Here is a 21832-nt window from a genome sequence, read left to right on the forward strand (position 1 = left end):
TAAAGCCTCATCAGGCACTTCAGTACCACATGCATTTATTTAAGTATCATTACAGATGCTGGCAGTGTACAAGTTTAACATTTAATATCAAATACAATAGACCACATTAACTGGAATGACATTCACTCTCACGTGTGAAAAAAAGGCCCCCATTAGCCACACCTCCAACTCTTCTGATAAGCTGCCACCACTACATTGCCCCTGCCACTATTCAATGTGCAAGCGCATGAGTTGTTGGAAGCAATTTAGAAGCTTTCATTAAATAAATAAAAAATCACACTGATCTAAAAAATACATTATTTGATTTTAGGCAAATTTAATAAAGTAGGTTGGAAGAACCAAAGTGTAATTTTCTATCATTCCAAATAGTAGAAGCACTTCAGATGAACAACAGCGCCATCCCACTTTTTACAGTGCGAGTGTCATGTTTTCCACAGGCATAGTGAACATACAGCTGAGACAGCTGTGAAAAGTGGAGGGTGTGTGTATGTGCAAATTACTGGCTCTTTAACCGCTTTGGGTCATATGGACATTTCATATTAATTTAAGTACAAGTACATGAACATCAATGTATTATGTTTAGTCATACTATATACTGTACACGAGTAGGAATTGTTACAGTTTCAAAGAATGTATAAACAAACTTTCTCAAAGATGGGTCTCTGATGCTCAGGGTCTGTCTGGCCAAAATACAGCAGGTCTAGAATGTAGGAGACCCATGTGGTTCCTAAGAGAGGAATACAGATAGGGGACACATACACAGTCATTTACAAACCCAAACCCAATCTTTGATGAAACATCAACCTCAGACTGAAAGAGACCTGCTTTGGGGTAGGTAGCGATGAGAATGTCATCTGGTCTGGCCTGGAAGTTCTACGGGGAGAGCTAAAACATTAAAGCCCCTTGGTTGCTCCCATAGAGTTACATTAGAAGTGCCCATCCAAGAAGATTCAAGGTCATTGGCTACAGATAAAATGACGTCAAATCATGTTATATCTACAGTAGCTTTGATTGGACTGATCATGTCAGCATCATACTTTCAAAATCTTAGCTAGCAACAATCTACTGGCATATCCTTTTCAATCCTTGTGAAATGAAGAGAAATTATGAGGATAAATTATAGATAAAATGTCTCGGTGCTCATCGGCCATTGGACATAAACATTACAAAACAAGTCGGAAATTCAATAATGAGTGGTTTGGAAGGAATCAGTGGCTAAATGCAAGCATTGCATAGCAATCACTAGCCTGCTATTCAGTGAAGTGGATGTATGGTCCAAGTCTGGGTTTAAGGGTCTCTATTCCAAGTTTAAAAGGATAAACATTCAATATTGGCCATGCTGTCAATCCAGCATGACTTTAGCCGCTTTCAAAACAACTGGATACTCGAAACTGGGAAATCTCAGACTTCAGTGAGTTCAAGACAACTGGTAACGAGCTCCGACTGAGAAAATACAGTTTGAACAGTCATCCAACTAGGAATTCCAAGTTGGGAACTCGGGCCTCTTTCTAGATTCAACCTTGATTTTTTCCCAGAGTTCCCAGTTGTCTTGAAAGCGCCATAAATCCAGAGAATGCCAGACTTTGATGACAAAGATTGTCAAAGTCCCCAGCCACCCCAGTCATAGACTATTCTCTCTACTACCGCATGGCAAGCGGTACCGGAGTGCCAAGTCTAGGACAAAAAGGCTTCTCAACAGTTTTTACCCCCAAGCCATAAGACTCCTGAACAGGTAATCAAATGGCTACCCGGACTTTTTGCATTGTGTGCCCCCCAACCCCTCTTTTTACGCTGCTGCTACTCTCTGTTTGTCATATATGCATAGTCACTTTAACTATACATTCATGTACATACTACCTCAATTGGCCCGACCAACCAGTGCTCCCGCACATTGGCTAACCAGGCTATCTGCATTGTGTCCCGCCACCCACCACCCGCCAACACCTCTTTTACGTTACTGCTACTCTCTGTTCATCATATATGCATAGCCACTTTAACCATATCTACATGCACATACTACCTCAATCAGCCTGACTAACTGGTGTCTGTATATAGCCTCGCTACTGTTATTTTCAACCGTCTTTTTAATGTTTTTTTATTTCTTTATTTACCTTTTGTTCACCTAATATCTTTTTTGCACTATTGGTCAGAGCCTGTAAGTAAGCATTTCAATGTAAGGTCTACACCTGTTGTATGAAAATTGTAAGAGTGGATTTCCCACAAACATAACGCTTTGTATCCTGGACATAATGTTTATTTTTTGGGCACATTTTTTGCAGTTATTTTATAGTGCCTTATTGCAAACAGCATGCATGTTTCGGAATATTTCTATTCCATACAGGCTTCCTTCTTTTCAGTCTGTCATTGATGTGGGTATTGTGACTACAATGTTGTTGATCCTCTCCAGCAACTGAGTTAGGAAGGGCACCTGTATCTTTGTAGTGACTGGTTGTATTGATACACCATCCAAAGTGTAATTAATAACTGCACCCTGCTGAAAGGCCTATTCAATGTCTATTTGTTTTTTACCCATTCAATAATATGATCCCTTCTTGCAAACCATTGAAAAACCTCCCTGTTCTTTGTGGTTGAATCTGTGCTTTAAATTCACTGCTCGACTGAGCGACCTTACAGATAATTGTATGTGTGGGGTACAGAGATGAGATAGTAATTTAAAAATCATGTTGAACACTATTATTGCACACAGAGCTAGTCCATGCAACTGATTATGTGACTTGTCAAGCACAACTTATTTAGGCTTTCCGTAACAAAAGGGTTGAATACTTATTGACCCAAGACATTTCATCTTTGTAAACATTTCTAAAAACATAATTCCACTTCGACATAATGGGGTATTGTGTATAGATCAGTGACACAGAATCTACATTTAATCCATTTTAAATTCAGGCTGTAACACAACAAAATGTGGAAAAAGTCAAGGGGTGGGAATACAGTATTTACCCATCCTAGTTGTAAATGAATAAACACATATATTAGACAAAGAAAAGCACTGAATAAATGCCTTATAGATTTCCATTGGTTTATATAATTCCTTATAACAGCCTAACTACATATGTCATATTAGTGCGTTTCAAGTGTTCCCCCTGCCCAATTTAGAAACAGGGCCTCTAGAAAGTACTAACAGTAACACTTCATTTTAAGCGTCTGTAATAAACCATTTACAAGACATTTATAAATTGTGTTCACCGTTTATGAATCATTACTCCCACATTAATAAACCATGTAATAATCATTGGTGAAGTATTTTTGCACTCCCTAAAGTGAGTGCTATTTATACTTAAATGTTTTGAGTGTCCAGTGTAATTACTCACAAAAATATGGGCATGCCAATGGCAGACATTCCTGCTGTACCTAGTAAAAGTACCAGCACGCAACACAGGATGTTTAAGGAAATATAAATACATGTGTGAATAACTAGCTTTACAAATGTGGGAATAGTGATTAGTAAATGGTGAGCAAACAGTTTGTAAATGCCTTATAAATGCCTTATAAATGGTTTATTATGGACCCTTAAAATAAAGTGTTACCATACCAGTAAATAAACTGGCAGTACCTGTGTCTATATGTCTCAATATTATTTATGGGTAATAGCAAATAACCCTTAGGATGTGTTTGTTCATTCAGAACTAAGATGCTGCTGGGCCCAGCACAGGCAGTGTGGTCCCCTGGTCTTCTGGTACCAGTGCTGTGGGAAATGATGCTAGGCTGAAGCAGAGACAGCTCAGAGGTGAGTGCAGTGGGGGTAGGAAGAAAACAGAGGGACATGTTGGCGTGATGTGGGCTGGTGTAGCTGAATTGCCAGGGCTGACTTTTTGTCCCAGTCTGCACCTGACTGCCTTTTTGGAGCAAACAACACAAACATCCCCACAATTGTCAATCACTGATGGAGGTCCTCCTAACTCAACCCCAAAATGAAATAAAGGAGGCAGAAGTAGCACATGATCACCGATAAAGGGTCAGAAATCCTTCACCCACCATAATGGTTAAGGTTCAAATTGGAGGTAGCAGGTAGGTCCCGGACTTGTGTTTATAAGGATGATTTCTACAGTACTTCGAGGTGAAAGTGAGGGAGGCAAGAAATGGGGACCCAGGTCGTGTTCAGTAGGACACACGTTTGGAAGGCTTTTGAAACATAAAAACATAGAGTAGAGTTTCTTATTGGAGGTGTTCATGTAATACCTCCCCATTACAGTCCGTTTCAAAACATCTCCCATTTTTGACTATTTTACTCAACCCGAGAACTCGAAGGCTTCATGCCACTATGACTACCACCCTGTACCACTCACATCTCTAATCATGAAGTGCTTTGAAAGCCTGGTTATGGCACACATCAACTCCATCATCCCAGACCCACTTCAATTTGCATCCCGCACAACAGATTTATAGACGATGCAATCTCATTTGCACTCTACACCACCCACCTAGATAAGAGGAATACCTATTTGACAATGCTATTCATTGACTACAGCTCAGTGTTCAACACAGTTGTCCCCGCCAAGCTCGTCACCAAGCTTAGGACCTTGGGACTGAACACCTCCCTCTGCAAATGTATCCTGGACTTCCTGACGGGCTAACCCCAGGCGGTGAGGGTAGACAACATCACCTCCATCACGCTGATTCTCAACACGGGGGCCCCACAGGTGTGTGTGCTCAGCCCCCTCTACCTTAGTGTTCTTGGGTATAGGCACTATGGTGGTCTGCTTAAAACATGTTGGTATTACAGACTCAGACAGCGAGAGGTTGAAAATGTCAGTGAAGACACTAATTAACCTGAAAGCGTTGCTGTATCTAAGTTAATGTGGAAAAGTTTAACTTTGTCTCATTGGTTGGAAAAAATTAGTTTGTGTATTATCCCAATAAACGACCCAGAAAAGTAGGATGGCAATTTAACTTATTTATTAAATTAAACGAGATAATGATATCCAATCAGTTGAGATTGGTTGGATACCATACAGTGTAACCTGAATTATTTAAAAACAATTACTGGTGATTCTTCACCACCAGAGGTCACTGATAGCACAAGCTGAAATCATACGGGATTCCCGCCCGGCTCGGGATTTCACTTTGAACAAAGGGGGAAACAAAAATGTCTGCTCCCCCTTTTGTTAGCTTAGCACTTGGTGAAATAATTAGCTTCACTTGTGCGGGAATTCCACTTCCCAGCACAAGGAAAGTTCCCTCGAACAAGGGAACAGGTTTACTAAGTGACGTCTCACGTTCAACATTTCTGCGATATGTTTCACGATGTTGACCGGAACGCGCGGAGAACAAAGAAATACATCGTTGGTCTGGAGAGATACTTAACCGCTTCGGTGAAGATATATATGGGTCGGCAGGAAGCCTAGTGGTTAGAGAGTTGGTCTAGTAACCGAAAGGTTGCAAGATCGAATCCCCGAGTTGACAAGGTAAAAATCTGTCGTTCTGACCCTGAACAAGGTAGTTAACCCACTGTTCCTAGGCTGTAATTGGAAATAAGAATTTGTTCTTAACTGACTTGCCTAGTTAAATATAGGTATAATTTATTTATTTAAAAAATATATTTAAAAAATCAACTCAAATTTCAATCGGCTCGACCTATGTCCTCCCTTAAAATACTACTAGCCATAGACAGAAATAACACTACGTTGTGGCCCAACGCGTTTATTCCTTTCGAATACCTAAACATCGGCCGGTTCATATGCCCTGGCTTGTAGTATTTGTTAAATCCCCTACAAACTGACTTTCGTCAGATATACAACATAGGAGGGGTTCTCTCCCTACCAGTATCTGGGTGAAAAGGAAAAACCACACATATTGTAACGCTCGTCTTCGGGTGAAAGAGAGGAGGACCAAATCACAGCGTGGTACGTTTCCATATTTATTGGAACACTTATTAAACACGACCAAAGCAATAAACAGAAATGAAACCAACGACGCTACAGACCTGAACATGTGAACCTAGTGAAAACAAAGAACGCAATGAACAGGAACAATCACCCACAAACAAACAGTGAACACAGCCTACCTAAATATGGTTCCCAATCAGAGACAACGTAAAACACCTGCCTCTGATTGAGAACCATATCAGGCCAATAAGACACACCTAAACCAATGAGACACAAAACATAGAATATACCCACCCAGCTCACGTCCTGACCAACTAAACAAAGACTAAACAAAGTAAATAAGGTCAGGAACGTGACACATATTACCCTCTCAACAATAATCCTGCCTACAGCTATTATTGGTGTGTACGCATCTTGCTACCCAATTGCTATGGAATTAATGCAAAAGTGAGGCCTAGTTTTATCTTAGATTCCTCACAGGGGGCGCCAAATATGTCGTAACGTTGTGTTGTTAATGTGATGACTGCTGTTTATCGAATAATTAGCTATGTTTATAACTACATGATTAAATGAATCAGGTAATCATTAACTCAGTAACCTGGGGCACCATGGTGTAACGGCTTTCTTCTGTGGATGAAGGAGAGGACCAAAGCGCAGCGTGGTTAGTGTTCATCATGTTTAATAAAGACAAAAAAACGTGAACACTACAAAATACAAAACAACAAATGTGAAAAACCGAAACAGTTCTGTCTGGTGCAGACACACGAAGACAGAAGACAACCACCCACAAAACCCAACACAAAACAGGCGACCTAAATATGGTTCCCAATCAGAGACAATGACTAACACCTGCCTCTGATTGAGAACCATATCAGGCCAAACATAGAAACGGGAAAACTAGACACACAACATAGAATGCCCACTCAGCTCACGTCCTGACCAACACTAAAACAAAGAAAACACAAAAGAACTATGGTCAGAACGTGACACATGGGAAAAGTTTGTTTAATGAGTTTCTGTTTCCCAAATTAACTAAAATAATATCAGAATATCGATTTTACAGCAGTCGCTAATTAATTAATTTCCTCTACAGTCTGCATAATTCGTAAATCTGCACCAACCCGGGTCTCACTAAATCATTCCGTACCACAACAAGCTAAATGATAATATAAGATACACATACACAAACATACAGTCCAGGCTATTGATTAGAACTTAGAACAATGAAACAGGTCCCTAACGGACCAACACAATATGACACGTGTTACACAAGATGGGGATTTAGAAAGAGACAGAGAGTGCACGAGAGAAAAGCACACTTGGATAAATTTGTAAACTATGCTTAGTTTAGCTCTAACACCTTGCCCCGAACTGCCGCTCTTATGGGTCAGAATTATAATGATGTAATTACTTGTTGAAGGTCTCCATTGGGTATCTCTTCGTGGACCGAGTTCCGCTTAGGAGGTATAGCCGAAGACCTTCTTCTCCGATGGCGGCACCTCCTTCGTTACCGGGTGTAAGTCTTTGATTGTCCACATGATGTCAGTGTCCTTTCTCTTAGTGGTCTGTTCCCTTGCATTCGTTCTGTGAGAGTGGACTTCTCAGCCGTGCAGACCCTCCCAGCTTGGTTAGGAGGGCCGTGTAGACAACCGATGATTTGAAGAGAATAACTGGCTGGTTCTTCTTGAATTCCCCTTCTTAGGTACAGTAATCAACCGTAGCCTAGATTGTTAAGAGGTTCCTTTGTCCTCTTCCTCATGTTGCGTTTGTGGGACTATCTTAGATCACACTGCAGCTGTGGTCCGTTTTAGTGTGATATGTAAATTCTTAACTCACATGTTTAATACCCCTGGGTCACAAAGGGGTGTTTCCGTCTTTATGGCAAGTTCTCTGGGGCATATGTAGTTATGAGGCAAGGTATCACACTGTACTATGATCTTGTTAGACAACTCAAGTCATAGTTCATTGTTACAAAAACATTCCCTTTGATATGGATATTTTCTACACAACACACAGTATGTAAACATTATTGACATATGAAAACTCCTCAAGTGACAAAGTTTTCGTTATAACGCTGTCATTTAAGTTTTAATAGCATAACAAAAACGACATAAATTTTCATATTCCATCTATCATTGTTACCACCGTTTTGGCTGATGAAATATAATGTCCCAAAGTCCATGTATTACATGTTGCCGTTCTGAGGTAGATTCTCCATGGAACCACCATACATTCCAATCCTCCACACTGAGAGGACAAAATATTTGCCTGCTGTCTAACGATTTACAATGGGCGTGAGGTGTCATAAACCCACCCCCCCATCAATCCCTCTATACCTCTCCCCCTCTGCGGTGGTGAGAGATGTCTCTGTAGGACTGTGATCCACGGTAACCTGACCCGAACAGGCCAGTCATGACAGGTGGCATGTACCAAATTTGCCCTAAACTCTCTGATGATGCAGAGCCACTCTGCCAAGCCCTAGCCCAACAGAACCCAGACAGGGGTTCTTACACATGCCGTCACCCGTACAACTCAACTCTTTTATGCTCTGAGGTACGAAATGAGGTCTCCAATCAAAATGAGTGTCATATTTGGTATTGTATTAGGATCCCCATTAGCTGTTGGAAAAGCAGCAGCTACTCTTCCTGGGTTCCACACAAAACATGAAACATGATATAATAAAGAGGACAGAACTATATAAAACATTTTTAAAAGCACACAGCCTACTTATCAATGCATACACACAATCTATCTAGGTCAGGGCTGCCCAACCCTCTTCCTGGAGATCTACCGTCCTGTGGGTTTTCAGTCCAACCCTAATTTAACACACCTGATTCTACTAATTAGCTGCTCAACAAGACCTTAACTAGCTGAATCAGAAACGCTAAATTAGGGTTGGACTGAAAACCTACAGGACAGTAGATCTCCAGGAAGAGGGTTGGTCAGCCCTGATCTAGGTTAAATAGTGGAGAGGCAATGTGCTATGAGGTGTTGCTTTATCTGTTTTTTTGTAACCAGGTTTGCGGTTTATTTGAGCAATATGAGATGGAATGGAGTTCCATGCAATAATGGCTCTATGTAATACTATACGCTTTCTTGAATTTGTTCTGGATTTGTGGACTGTGAAAAGACCCCTGGTGGCATGTCTGGTGGGATAAGTGTGTGTGTCAGAGCTGTGTGTAAGTTGACTATGCAAACAATTTGGGATTTTCAACACAATGTTTCTTATGAAAAGAAGAAGTGATGCAGTCAGTCTCTCCTAAACTCTTAGCCAAGAGAGACTGGCATGCATAGTATTTATATCAGCCCTCTTACAATGAAGAGCATGACGTGCCGCTCTGTTCTGGGCCAGCTGTAACTTAACTAGGTCTTTCCTTGCAGCGCTGGACCACACGACTGGACAATAATCAAGGACAATAATCATAAGGAAAGCAATTAGGGGTTGTGCATTACGTTTTTCAGATGCAGCAAAGATATGTGTGTAGCCTCTTAACATGTCCACTCTGAATGCATAGATACCTACTGGTGCGCCACAATCCACGAGACCGAAAGATTCTCAGGGTACCTCTTTGGAGGGCTTTTCAGCCCATCTCTTCTAAAGCCAGGAGCTGCCCCCAAACGTGTCCCCTCTGAAGTTGCTGTCCAACGGCCTGAAGATTTGCCTAAACAGTAATAATGAGACTGCTGCTACATCAATCTATTGGCAGAGGGACAAAAGCGCTGTCCCCCACAGTTCAGCCAGCACCTCGCTGGGTTCTGTATTGTACTCAATCGGTTTGGTTCTCAGAGTCACAGTTGTTGTCAGTCCAATTGCCACCTCCATCGGTGAGCATGATGGACACAAAAATTGTGGCAGTGATGAGTGAAAGAGATCAGCCCTGGATTAGGAATGGAGGAACATGGATGATGCCTGAGAATCTAACATAATTTAATCCAGCATCATCTAATAAGGCAATTGATCCAGCATCATCTAAGAAGGCAAATGTTCCAGCATCATCTAAGACAGCAATTGATCCAGCATCATCTAAGACAGCAATTGATCCTGCATCATCTAAGATGCCAAATGATCCTGAATCATCTACAGTGTCAGTGGGCGGAGCCTTTGGTATCCTCATTGAACTTGTTGTAATTGTCTTTGCGGTTTATTGTTTTGGTTATCACTATGGCAACAGCCTCCAGGAACAATACAAGATTTAGAGTGGATGGAGAGCTTGACAATGTCTAACATGCTGGTTATAACCAAAAAGTCTCTAGGTTATGTTTCACACTTTAAATCAGAATTATAGCTTTGTGATTAGTAGGCGTTTCTAATTTCTTCATGTAATCAACTGTATGAATTTGAAGGCAGATTTAACAACAGATGTTATTTTTGCACTGCTATTTTTCTTTAGTTTAATTCCACAATAATCTGTAACATGCACACATACAAAAGCATATAAAAAACATCCACAACTTATAACACTTTTACCTATTTGACATGTTTAGCTACAATACCTGTCAACATTGATTGCATGGGTAAACGTTGGACTGTAGTCTGGTAGGGGCCTGAGTTTAGGAACAAAGCTAGCATCTGTTCAAAGTGAAACATTTATCATGTCAAAATGTAAAATAGGTGTACATCAATATGACTTTGATAATAATATTTTGCTGATTCATTTTGTCCCTCTAGTATTTATTTTGTTTATATTTTATTTTCACTCTCTCTATTTCTGTTTTTAACTTAACGACCATGTCTCATTTTGTGTTTACGCTCTTCCTCTTTTGGTTAGTTTATTTAATGTAATAACTTGTTCTCAACTCAATTATCAGCTATAATTGTAAAGTTACATGAGCATACAGTGTGTGTGTGTTTATAACTAAACAAACCATTGTTGACATTGTGCATGTCTATCATTTGATTGTGCATGTCTATGATCTCAAAGTAAGACATCATTCGCTCTCTTATTTATACAGTAGAGATAGTATCAGCATATTGTACATTTCAGCACCATGACTCCAGCAGAGCTGAGATGCATATGCACCAGTCAACCTGATCACAACCCCTAGACTACAGTGCGGAACTGTACGGTGGTGTTCTTCATCTTCTTCTTATAGTCTTCATCAAACCGTTCACTCTGGGCCACAGTGAAATGGTTCTTCCAGTCACCAACCTTTCCTGGAGTGTGACAGAGGGTGTGTGAGCGGAGAAAGATTTGTTGAGGCAGAGAGAAAGACTGACAGAGAGAGAAAGGCGTAGGGGAGAAATAGAGAGGTCTACCTTTTCGCATGAATGGAGAGATCTTGAAATCCATGACTGGGACGGTGGAGTAGTTGGCCATGCTGTTCTTCTTCATTGTATCAAACTGCACTCCTCCTCTCACCCTCTCCTTCTCCTCTGCTGAAGGAGACAACCCTAGGAAGGAGCACAGCCTGTCCAGCTCTCTCCCCGTATCCTGCAGGAAAACACACTGGACACTGTACTCTTCCTCACTGAAAGCTAATGCTAGAGATGATCAATATAACACTGATATACACGCTGCCTTCATATACGTTAATGTGCTACATAATCTGCAAAGAGGTCAGAACCTTTATGGCACAGGAGGTAGTTGTTCTACTCACCTCAACCATATCCTCATAGAAAACGTAGTGGAGTTTTGAGTGAGTATGTTTCCTCTCCCACCAGCCAGTCACATGGTCGTACCAGGAACCAAACACCACTGAGGGAAAAAGCCATGTGGACATGAGAAAATGTTAGCGAGATATACATACTCAGGAAAGAATCACAGCATCAGTACTCTCCCTCTTACTCATTATAATTTATTTGTTCACTTACTCTTTCATTCACTCGTTCATTCTCTCCTTCACTCACTCTTTCCATCCATGAATCTCTGTAAGAAGTTGTTCCAGTCTCCTGGCTCTGGCTGTGCCTGGTTCATGCGGTCAAAGTGGAAATAAGACACTGCATTGTCCTTGGCATTACGGGCCACATACACTATCCGCAGAGAGAGAAATCGTCACAGTTACAACATTACTTGATGTAAGTGTATATCATTTAAAACAAACAACACAAAATGAAATGGAAATGCGAAAAATGAGGACAATAAAAACTGTTTACAAAGACTGGGTTTCTATAGAGTTTTCACAGTCCACAAGGAGTCCCAAGCTGGTTCTGGAGAGGTTTGAGATCGTTAGTGTATTGTGTTATGCTGCCCTCCATTGGGGATTCACACAAATTGCGTCATTAATTAAGTTCACTTACTGGTCAAAAAGCAGCAAAGGAGGTTTGAGGATACATAAATGTTAACCATATGCTACACCAGCAGACATGAGTGGAGTCATATTCAGAGACTACACAGACAACAAGCAGAGAGAGAGAAATTTACATATAATGTACCCTGCAGTTCTGCTCCCAGAAGGACTTGGGCACCAACTGGACTGGGAGGTGAGTCTTGATGAGGCGAGGAGAGGTGGATAACTTGTCTGCCAGCTCTGTTCCTGTGTGTACAGAGGGGTGGGGATCTGAATAGGTTACTTTTTGGAGGTAAGGATGATTTTTACAGTAAAACTGCTTATTGTCATGTAGCTGGAATATGTGAATGGCACAACTTCTCACAGTATAAGATTTCAAGTCATGAAAATGATCCTTCAACTTTGTGTCAGTTAAAAGCCTGTTGATAAGGACTTTGGTATAGTGCATGGTGTTTTCCAGATTCTGTATTCAAGTTTGTCAAAGATTTGATCTACACAGGCTCGGATGTGTCTTTTAAGTGCAGAGTCATTGTCAGCTGATCAGTTATTTATTTGGAGTACACAGTGCCCTTCACACTTTATTGATGTGTAATCAAGATAAAGGCTTCACAGTGTGTAGAGTTATATCAGGGTTGTATTCTAACCTGGAGGGAGAATATGGAAGTCACTCTCCAGGAATGGCACTCTCTCATAGATAGGCAGTGAAGTCTGACGCTCAGGGACTGTCTGACCAAAATACAGCAGGTCTAGAATGTAGGAGACCCATGTGGTATCTGGGAGAGAGAAAGGGGGAGGGAAGATGGAGAAATGGGGAGAGAGAAAGAGGGTGGAGAGAAGATGGAGAAATGGGGAGAGAGAAAGAGGGAGAGAGAGGCATGTCAAAGAGCTGCGTCTCTGGTCATCCATTTATCCCTACAAAATGTCGGCAACACACAAACACAGACCTGCTTTGGGGTAAGTGGCGATGAGGATATCATCTGGCCTGGCCTGGAAGTTTTGTATGTTCTCCCAGTTGTCAGTGAAATAGTGGGTCATGGAGACTCCGTGGAAGTCAAAGAGTTTTGGTCGAGGTGGCAGCTCCATCTGTAACAACAACACATTCCACCACTGATCAGAGAGATATCAGGGAGAGTTACAATAATCAACTATTCACTAATATTCTTGCTTCATTCAAGGATATTCTCCAGGTGACAAGAGATCACAGTTTCAACATATAATTCCTTGCCAGTTCTTGTCAAAAGACAAAGTACAGAAAATTATAGACTGCATACAGTCATGATGACTTTGTAAAGTACAACTAGCTGACTAGGACCACAAGGTTCTATCTGCATTTGTTAAAATGTTGTTGTCGGCATAGCTTTGTTTTATTCAATGTTCTCTGCCAAGATAGTGCTCTAAATACGCCAATTCATGTTGTTATGTTCAAAAGAGTACTAGAAAAAAATTGCTGACAGTAACAACAGACGAGAAGCAGATACAGGGTGTGGATTTAATAAATAGACATGAACAAAACAAGAACAGCGTCTGGACAGGAGAAACATAACATCAATGATGACTCGGGAAAGAAACTGAGAAAGTGACAGATATAGGGGAGGTAAATTACGTGATGGAGTCCAGTTGAGTCCCATAATAAAGCGCACGTAACGATGGTGGCAGGTGTGCATAATGAGGAGTGAACTGGTGACCTCTAGCACCGGAGAGGGGGAGCAGGAGCGGACTTGACACTGACACTATTTGGAACTTTAAAGCCAAATATCTCAGAATCATCCTTTTGCAGATAGAACCTCATGGTCCCAAGTTCTCACATTCTCAAACATAATGTTCCTGACATGTGGTCCATAAAAATAGATTTAAAATAGGCAATTTTATCCTGTCTCTGGAAAAGTAAGAAGCTGGTTATGTTAGATTAAGGGGAAAGGCCTGCAGGTTTCCTGGCATAGCATATTGTCTTTACAGGTAGATCTATTTTGGGTAAAGAATTTATCTGTACACACTTCAAAACAAGCACAAGCGCTATGGGGTCTATTTAGACTTGGGAAATTAGGCATTTCTTACACACACTTTTCCTACACATTTCTCAGTAGTTGGTATTCAGACTTACCTTATGCAGGTGCGTAACAGGCTTTGCAGGCGTGGTTACTTTGTGATCGCTGAATAAATGTAATTCAACTTCTGAAAACCCTCCCACTTGCTGGCTAACAAATTTTCGATTGCAGTTTTCATTCAGTAGTGTTTTCACTGCATTTATCTAAAGCCATCCCTTTAAATTTGGTGTACCTTTCATTTGAATTTTCTTGAAAGACTAGAATATATGGAGAGAATGGTTCAGAATATTAGGGGATCAATGAAAGAAAGACATGTAGGCCTACATACACGCATATTCATCTCCTTTCAGCCCCAATTGGAAGATTTAAAAATATTATTTTTTATTTACGGTTAGGAAAGTATTTGAATAATACAAAAACTGCTTTCGATAGTCTTTTCGCACGAAATATATTGGCAAATAAAAAATACAGTCATCAAAAAGAAAGGAGGACCAAGGCACTCTTCATATAATTAATTAAAATGCCTTTATTAGTATGGCATGTTCAATAGAAACCAAGTTTTAAAAATCGACGCGTTTCGGCTGCATGGCTTTCGTCAAGGAGTACAAAAAAAAAAGGAATACAATGTCCTCTTTTAAACAGCTTTTCCAATTAGCCCTAATGGTATAATGAAAACATTTTAGAAATCAAAAATCAACTCGGTAGGGTTGGCAATATACTATCATTTGTATATTGCCAAATGTCATCCTTGTAGTCTCCAAATGTCATCCTTGCAAGTTATAAAGCCAGCATTTCATAAACTTCACTGTGGAAAAAGTGATGTGTTGATATGCTTCAGTTTACTGCCATATAACTAGATTCACATTTGTCTCCAGCAATCATATGGTAAAATAGATTTAAAACAATTGTTATTTACAATCCCCTTACCCAAACGGCTTACCCATTTACCTAGCTCTTATCAATAGCTCTTACCAATTTTTAAAATACAGTGCATGGGGAATGGTGTTATTTATATCAGGGAAAAAGGAAAGCAGATGTAGTTCTACTTATTAATCGTTTCATCGCGTAAAGGTGGTGGAATTATGAGGGAATTAAAACAAGGTCAGAATACGGCTTGTGTGTAGACACACCTCCGCCACACCTTCATTTCGTTCATCTCCACCCCAAACAAATAGCGGGTGAATAGCATGCTATTCTCATGCTTTTTTTTAACCCCCTTTTTCTCTCCATTTTCGTGGTATCCAGTTGGTAGTTACAGTCTTGTCTCATCGCTGCAACTCCCATACGGACTCCTGAGATGCGAAGGTCGAGAGCCGTACGTCCTCGGAAACACAACTCTCGTGCTTAAATTCAAGGTCAGAATACACATAAAGCGAAAAGTGGATAAAAAGGGAATTAGGTTCCATTTACAGGCGCTTAACTCAGGTCGGGATTCCTTAATTCAGATTTAGGCATGTAAAACCTTTGTCAGTCTCATGGAATAGTTGGAATAGGTCAGGCAACAATCTCTTCGATTCTATCGAATAGTAAAATGTACATTTGAATACATTTCATAATATTTGCATTGGTGTCAGTAAAAACTTTGAATAACTTAAACAACTTTCTGCTTCATAACAACTTCCTTTTGACCCTTAATGAACTTAATGTTTATTCATGTTAAATTACAAAGCCATCATGCACAAATACACAATAGAAATTAATCTGCAGTAAGACAACCCAATTTCTGAGCAGAGAAAATAAAAAAAGTCAGTCACATTACACTCAAAATGTTGAAAGATGTAAATAAAATCATAAGATATATCAGCTACTGGCACAGAACATTTGACAAAAAGAAAAAGCTACAGACTCACATTTTCCATGTTGAATGGAATTCAGTAGTATCCTGTTTGGCCAGTCTTCTCAGTCTCTTCTTGTCTCTGTCCAAGCGTTCCTTCTCTTTCTCCTTCCCCTGTTCCTTTCTCTTCCCTCACTAAAGGCAAAAGAAATTCTCTCCTGCTTTGGTTTAGATTTTCCATCCCAGCTTCACATTCGTATCCTACCTCCACTCCTTGTTACATAAGTTCAGAACTCTCTCTCTATCTCACTCTCTGGTTACTGCAATCACAGTGACATCACAGATGTATTGTGTCAAGCCACCCCCTCCATATCCTTCCCTTTTATTCCCATGTTAGCGACCACCCTCCTTCTGCTTCACATGCACATATACACTCGCTCTAATACTTCTTTCTTCGAATGGGTTCTAACACTTCTTTCCAGTGTGTGGGTTGGATTTTCTTTTGTGAACACATGTATGTGTGTATTAGCGCTCCTCTCACGATTTATATCATGAACGGGGTAAGGTTACTATGTCATAAAGCAACTCACTTCAATAAACCCACATGACCCTGAAAACTGGTTTTCACATGAGGGTTTCTGCTCTTTCAAAGCTCCCTAGCAACAGAGCAATATGTTGTCAAAGACACTGGAGAATACCCATCCTCTCAGTCCTTGATTTATTCCACGCCGGCTCTGATTGGTCAGCATGCCTACCACTTTGTAGATGCAAAATATTTTTAATTTTGAAACAAACAAGAAATCAGACAAAAAAACTGAAAACTTGAGCGTGCTTAACTATTCACCCAACATTTTGCTGCAATTACAGCTGCAAGTCTCTTGGGGTATGTCTCTATAAGCTTGGCACATCTAGCCACTGGGATTTTTGCCCATTCTTCAAGGCAAAACTGCTCCAGCCCCTTCAAGTTGGATGGGTTCTTCTGCTGTACAGAAATCTTTAAGTCATACCACAGATTCTCAACTGGATTGAGGTCTGGCCTTTACTAGGCCATTCCAAGACATTTAAATGTTTCTTTAAACCACTCGAGTGTTGCTTTAGCAGTATGCTTAGGGTCATTGTCCTGCTGGAAGGTGAACCTCCGTCCCAGTCTCAAATCTCTGGAAGACTGAAACAGGTTTCCCTCAAGAATTTACCTGTATTTAGCACCATCCATCATTCCTTCAATTCTGACCAGTTTCCTAGTACCTGCCGATGAAAAACATCCCCACAGCATGATGCTGCCACCACCATCCTTCACTGTGGGGATGGTGTTCTCGGGATGATGAGAGGTGTTGGGTTTGTGCCAGACATAGCGTTTTCCTGACCAGAGACCTTCTTCCACATGTTTGGGGAGTCTCCCACGTGCCTTTTGGCAAACACCAAACGTGTTTGCTTATTTTTTTCTTTAAGCAATGGCTTTTTTTCTGGACACTCTTCCATAAAGCCCAGCTCTGTGGAGTGTATGGCTTAAAGTGGTCCTATGGACAGATACTCCAATCTCCACTGTGGAGCTTTGCAGCTCCTTCAGGGTTATCTTTGGTCTCTTTGTTGCCTCTCTGATTAATGCCCTCCTTGCCTGGTCTGTGAGTTTAGGTGGGCAGCCCTCTCTTGGCAGGTTTGTTGTGGTGCCATATTCTTTCCATTTTTTTTATAATGGATTTAATGGTGCTCTGTGGGATGCTCAAAGTTTCGGATATTTTTTATAACCCAACCCTGATCTGTACTTCTCCACAACTTTGTCCCTGACCTGTTTGGAGAGCTCCTTGGTCTTCATGGTGCCGCTTGCTTGGTGGTTCCCCTTGCTTAGTGGTGTTGCAGACTCTGGGACCTTTCAGAACAGGTTATCTTTGAGATCATACTGAGATCATGTGACAGATCATGTGACACTTAGATTGCACACAGGTGGACTTTATTTAACTAATTATGTGACTTCTGAAGGTAATTGATTGCACCAGATCTTATTTATTTTATTTATTTTTATTTTACCGTTATTTTACCAGGTAAGTTGACTGAGAACACGTTCTCATTTGCAGCAACGACCTGGGGAATAGTTACAGGGGAGAGGAGGGGGATGAATGAGCCAATTATAAACTGGGGATTATTAGGTGACCATGATGGTTTGAGGGCCAGATTGGGAATTTAGCCAGGACACCGGGGTTAACACCCCTACTCTTACGATAAGTTATTTAGGGGCTTCATAGCAAAGGGGGTGAATACAAATGCACACACCACTTTTCTGTTTTTTATTATTATTATTATTATGTTATTTTATTAAATAAAATAAAAAACTAGTAATTATTTTCATTTCACTTCACCAATTTGGACTATTTTGTGTACATCCATTACATGAAATCCAAATAAAATCATTTTAAATTACAGGTTGTAATGCAACAAAATAGGACAAACGCCAAGGGGGATGAATACTTTTGCAAGGCACTGTAGCTCACAACTGGATCTCAGGGAATGAGGGACTGTAGACGACAGGAGATTTCCCCTCTCTTAGGGGTCCCTCAGTCTCTTCCTCTTGGCTATTCAGCCCACAGTGACATGGCGCCTCCTAGCCAACACAACCATAGCTTGGCTTTTCCTCTTGGCCTTTCGGCCCACAAGTCCCCACAGGAGGGTGCAGATGCTCCCCGCGCACTTGACGGGGAACGTCTTGACAAAATCGTCAAAAGCTTCCGTATCTTTGACCCCGTCCCAGTTAAGCTAAACAACACCGAGACGTTCTTAGCAGACATTGAGGACGCCTTGGATGGCTACCCAAATGCTACGAATGCCGGCAGGCTCTACCTGTTGAAGTGAACGTCCAACAGACACATGACAAGGTTCATCCATCTACAAGAGAAACACGTGCAATTCGACTATGCTAAACTTGCCACGGTTTTGAAAATAGAATTCAGTGGTTCTGCGACTCGCAAACACGACAGCTCGTTGGCTAACAATATCAAACAAGCTCGAAATGAACACCAACAAGCCTACTATCATAGGCTTTGTTCAGCTTACTTTGGCATGCTCACTGAAACAGGAACGAAAGAGCTATTACCATTCAAACATGTCTCCCAACTTCATTAACTACTTGGGCCCTACTGCTCACGTTGGTTTGCCGATCTCGACACTCCAAGAGCTTGCGAGCACAGCTTTTGAAGCATTGAAAGCAAGACGGGCTAAGAGCCCAGACAGCTCGGGTTTCGAGCTTGGTGCCGCACCCTCCAATTGGAAGGTGCGGCATCAGGGACAGGTGCGGTAAAAGATGACGCACAAAAGGGGTGGCTACCAAGTAACCACCACACCGATAACCACCACAGTAAAGATAGCTATGATGAACGTCCCCAAACTAGAAGGTCCCGTAGAGATTGACCTGGCCGCTACGTCCCTGCACCTAACCTTCACAAAGGGTGAGGACACAAGGGTAACAAGACGCACAAGGTAAGTAGCGTTGCAACAGATGATTCCTCTCCCATTCCGATAGAGGACCCACTGGGTCACGAAGGTGGGTTACCTGTCTTGAAAATCAACACAGATAACAAACCGCTCCATTCTTCCAATCCTCTCCACTTTGTTGGGGATATGACGAGAAAAACCAACTCAAACAAGCCATACCTTATGATGTATTGCCTGAGTGTTGTGCGTTATTAACGGATGCCTAAGTGTAACAAGAGCAACAAAGTGTTCAGCAATGATCTAAACGTTAACCCGAAACAATATAGAAGCTCTGATAAGAGATGTACTCTCAAAGAAATTTGAGAAAGAGGACAAGTATAAGTCATCGTGACTAGGCATACAATTGCCGGAGACTGAGTCTGCTGAAATTCACACCATTGTGTCAACATTCCCATTACCCTCACCTACACTCAAATCACTGTCCAGGGAACGCTCGTTCTAGACACAAGCCCGCAGGTTTTGTCTACACACTTTGATACAGATGTGGAGACGCACAAGGTAAGTAGCGTTGCAACAGATGATTCCTCTCCCATTCCGATAGAGGACCCACTGGGTCACGAAGGTGGGTTACCTGTCTTGAAAATCAACACAGATAACAAACCGCTCCATTCTTCCAATCCTCTCCACTTTGTTGGGGATATGACGAGAAAAACCAACTCAAACAAGCCATACCTTATGATGTATTGCCTGAGTGTTGTGCGTTATTAACGGATGCCTAAGTTACTGCCTAGATCCACTAGCCGGGACAACCGGACGACTGGCCGGAACACAGAGTCACAGCCGGACCTCCCATGTCCTTTCTTGTGGTGGTCTGCAGCTTGCTGAAATCCTACCAGGGTACACCACCAGGGTGGGACTGCTACTATGGTCCACAAACCAGGACATCCGATGGTCATTCTTATGCAAAATGCAGAATCCTTCCAAGTTCAACCCACCACAGGGGGACTGTCATGACTAGCCTGTTCGGGTCAGGTTTCCATGGATCACAGTCCTACAGAGACATCTCTCACCCCTGCAGAGGGGGAGAGGTGTAGAGGGATTGATGGGGGGATTTATGACACCTCACGCCCATTGTAAATCTTAAGGCAGAAAACGTTTTATTACTATGTTATTAAAAGGTAAATGACAGAATTATAACAAAAACATTGTAACTTGAAGAGTTTTCATGATATGTACATAAAATCAAATCAAAGTTTATTGGTCACGTGCGCCGAATACAACAGGTGTACCTTACAGTGAAATGCTTACTTACAAGCTCTAACCAATAGTGCAAAAAAGGTATTGCGTGAACAATAGGTAGGTAAAGAAATAAAACAACAGTAAAAAGACAGGCTATATACAGTAACGAGGCTACATACAGACACCAGTTAGTCAGGCTGATTGAGGTAGTATGTACATGTAGATATGGTTAAAGTGACTATGCATATATGATGAACAGAGAGTAGCAGTAGCGTAAAAGAGGGGTTGGCGGGTGGTGGGTGGGACACAATGCAGATAGCCCGGTTAGCCAATGTGCGGGAGCACTGGTTGGTCGGCCCAATTGAGGTAGTATGTACATGAATGTATAGTTAAAGTGACTATGCATATATGATAAACAGAGAGTAGCAGCAGCGTAAAAATAGGGGTTGGGGGGTTGGGGGGGGCACACGATGCAAATTGTCTGGGTAGCCATTTGACTACCTGTTCAGGAGTCTTATCGCTTGGGGGTACAAACTGTTGAGAAGCCTTTTTGTCCTAGACCTGGCACTCCGGTACCACTTGCCCTGCGGTAGTAGAGAGAACAGTATATGACTGGTGTGGCTGGGGTCTTTGCCAATTTTTAGGGCCTTCCTCTGACACCGTCTGGTGTAGAGGTCCTGGATGGCAGGCAGCTTAGCCCCAGTGATGTACTGGGCCGTACGCACTACCCTCTGTAGTGCCTTGTGGTCAGAGGCCGAGCAATTGCCGTACCAGGCAGTGATGCAACCAGTCAGGATGCTCTCGATGGTGCAGCTGTAGAACCTTTTGAGGATCTCAGGACCCATGCCAAATCTTTTTAGTCTCCTGAGGGGGAATAGGCTTTGTCGTGCCCTCTTCACGACTGTCTTGATGTGTTTGGACCATTCTACTTTGTTGTTGATGTGGACACCAAGAAACTTGGTGAAGCTCTCAACCTGCTCCACCACAGCCACGTCGCTGAGAATGGGGGCGTGCTCGGTCCTCCTTTCCTGTAGTACACAATCATCTCCTTAGTCTTGGTTGCGACCTGCCCTGGCCTATCCCCTTGTATAATACATATTATGAGAACTGTACTATCCGTCTCCTGTGGCTGCAACTGGGTCATATCCTGAGTCGTGATAGCATAAGAAGAGTGACAATGAACAGATCCATGGCGTTAACATGTATGAGTGCTATGAGCCAGCGTGAGACAATTTATATCAAACTCAGTCTGGACATTTGATGATAACATCTCTGGC

At 41.7% G+C, this 21832-nt stretch overlaps 1 protein-coding gene across 2 annotated transcripts; it reads right to left on the minus strand.

Moving 5' to 3' along the window:
• On the minus strand, positions 1 to 16223 carry LOC139542845 (cytosolic sulfotransferase 3-like). 2 transcript variants are annotated; one of them, XR_011668558.1, is made up of 9 exons: positions 15970 to 16219; positions 13019 to 13157; positions 12719 to 12847; positions 12220 to 12320; positions 11695 to 11752; positions 11445 to 11542; positions 11104 to 11278; positions 7258 to 11001; positions 1 to 727 (listed from the first exon to the last, which is right to left on the minus strand). XR_011668558.1 is itself a non-coding variant. In XM_071348744.1 (8 exons), the coding sequence occupies exons 1-8, from the start codon at positions 15976 to 15978 to the stop codon at positions 10889 to 10891; spliced, it is 891 nt and encodes a 296-aa protein (XP_071204845.1). In that variant the 5' UTR covers positions 15979 to 16223; the 3' UTR covers positions 10213 to 10888. The 2 variants fall into 2 exon arrangements, 1 of the variants encoding a protein (XP_071204845.1); XM_071348744.1 differs by lacking the exon at positions 1 to 727 and having other exon boundaries at positions 10213 to 11001; positions 11695 to 11820; positions 12219 to 12320; positions 15970 to 16223.
• Positions 16224 to 21832: the final 5609 nt, after the last annotated feature.

Source organism: Salvelinus alpinus, chromosome 17 (genome assembly GCF_045679555.1).
Source record: "Salvelinus alpinus chromosome 17, SLU_Salpinus.1, whole genome shotgun sequence".
Classification (NCBI taxonomy): Eukaryota; Metazoa; Chordata; class Actinopteri; order Salmoniformes; family Salmonidae; genus Salvelinus; species Salvelinus alpinus.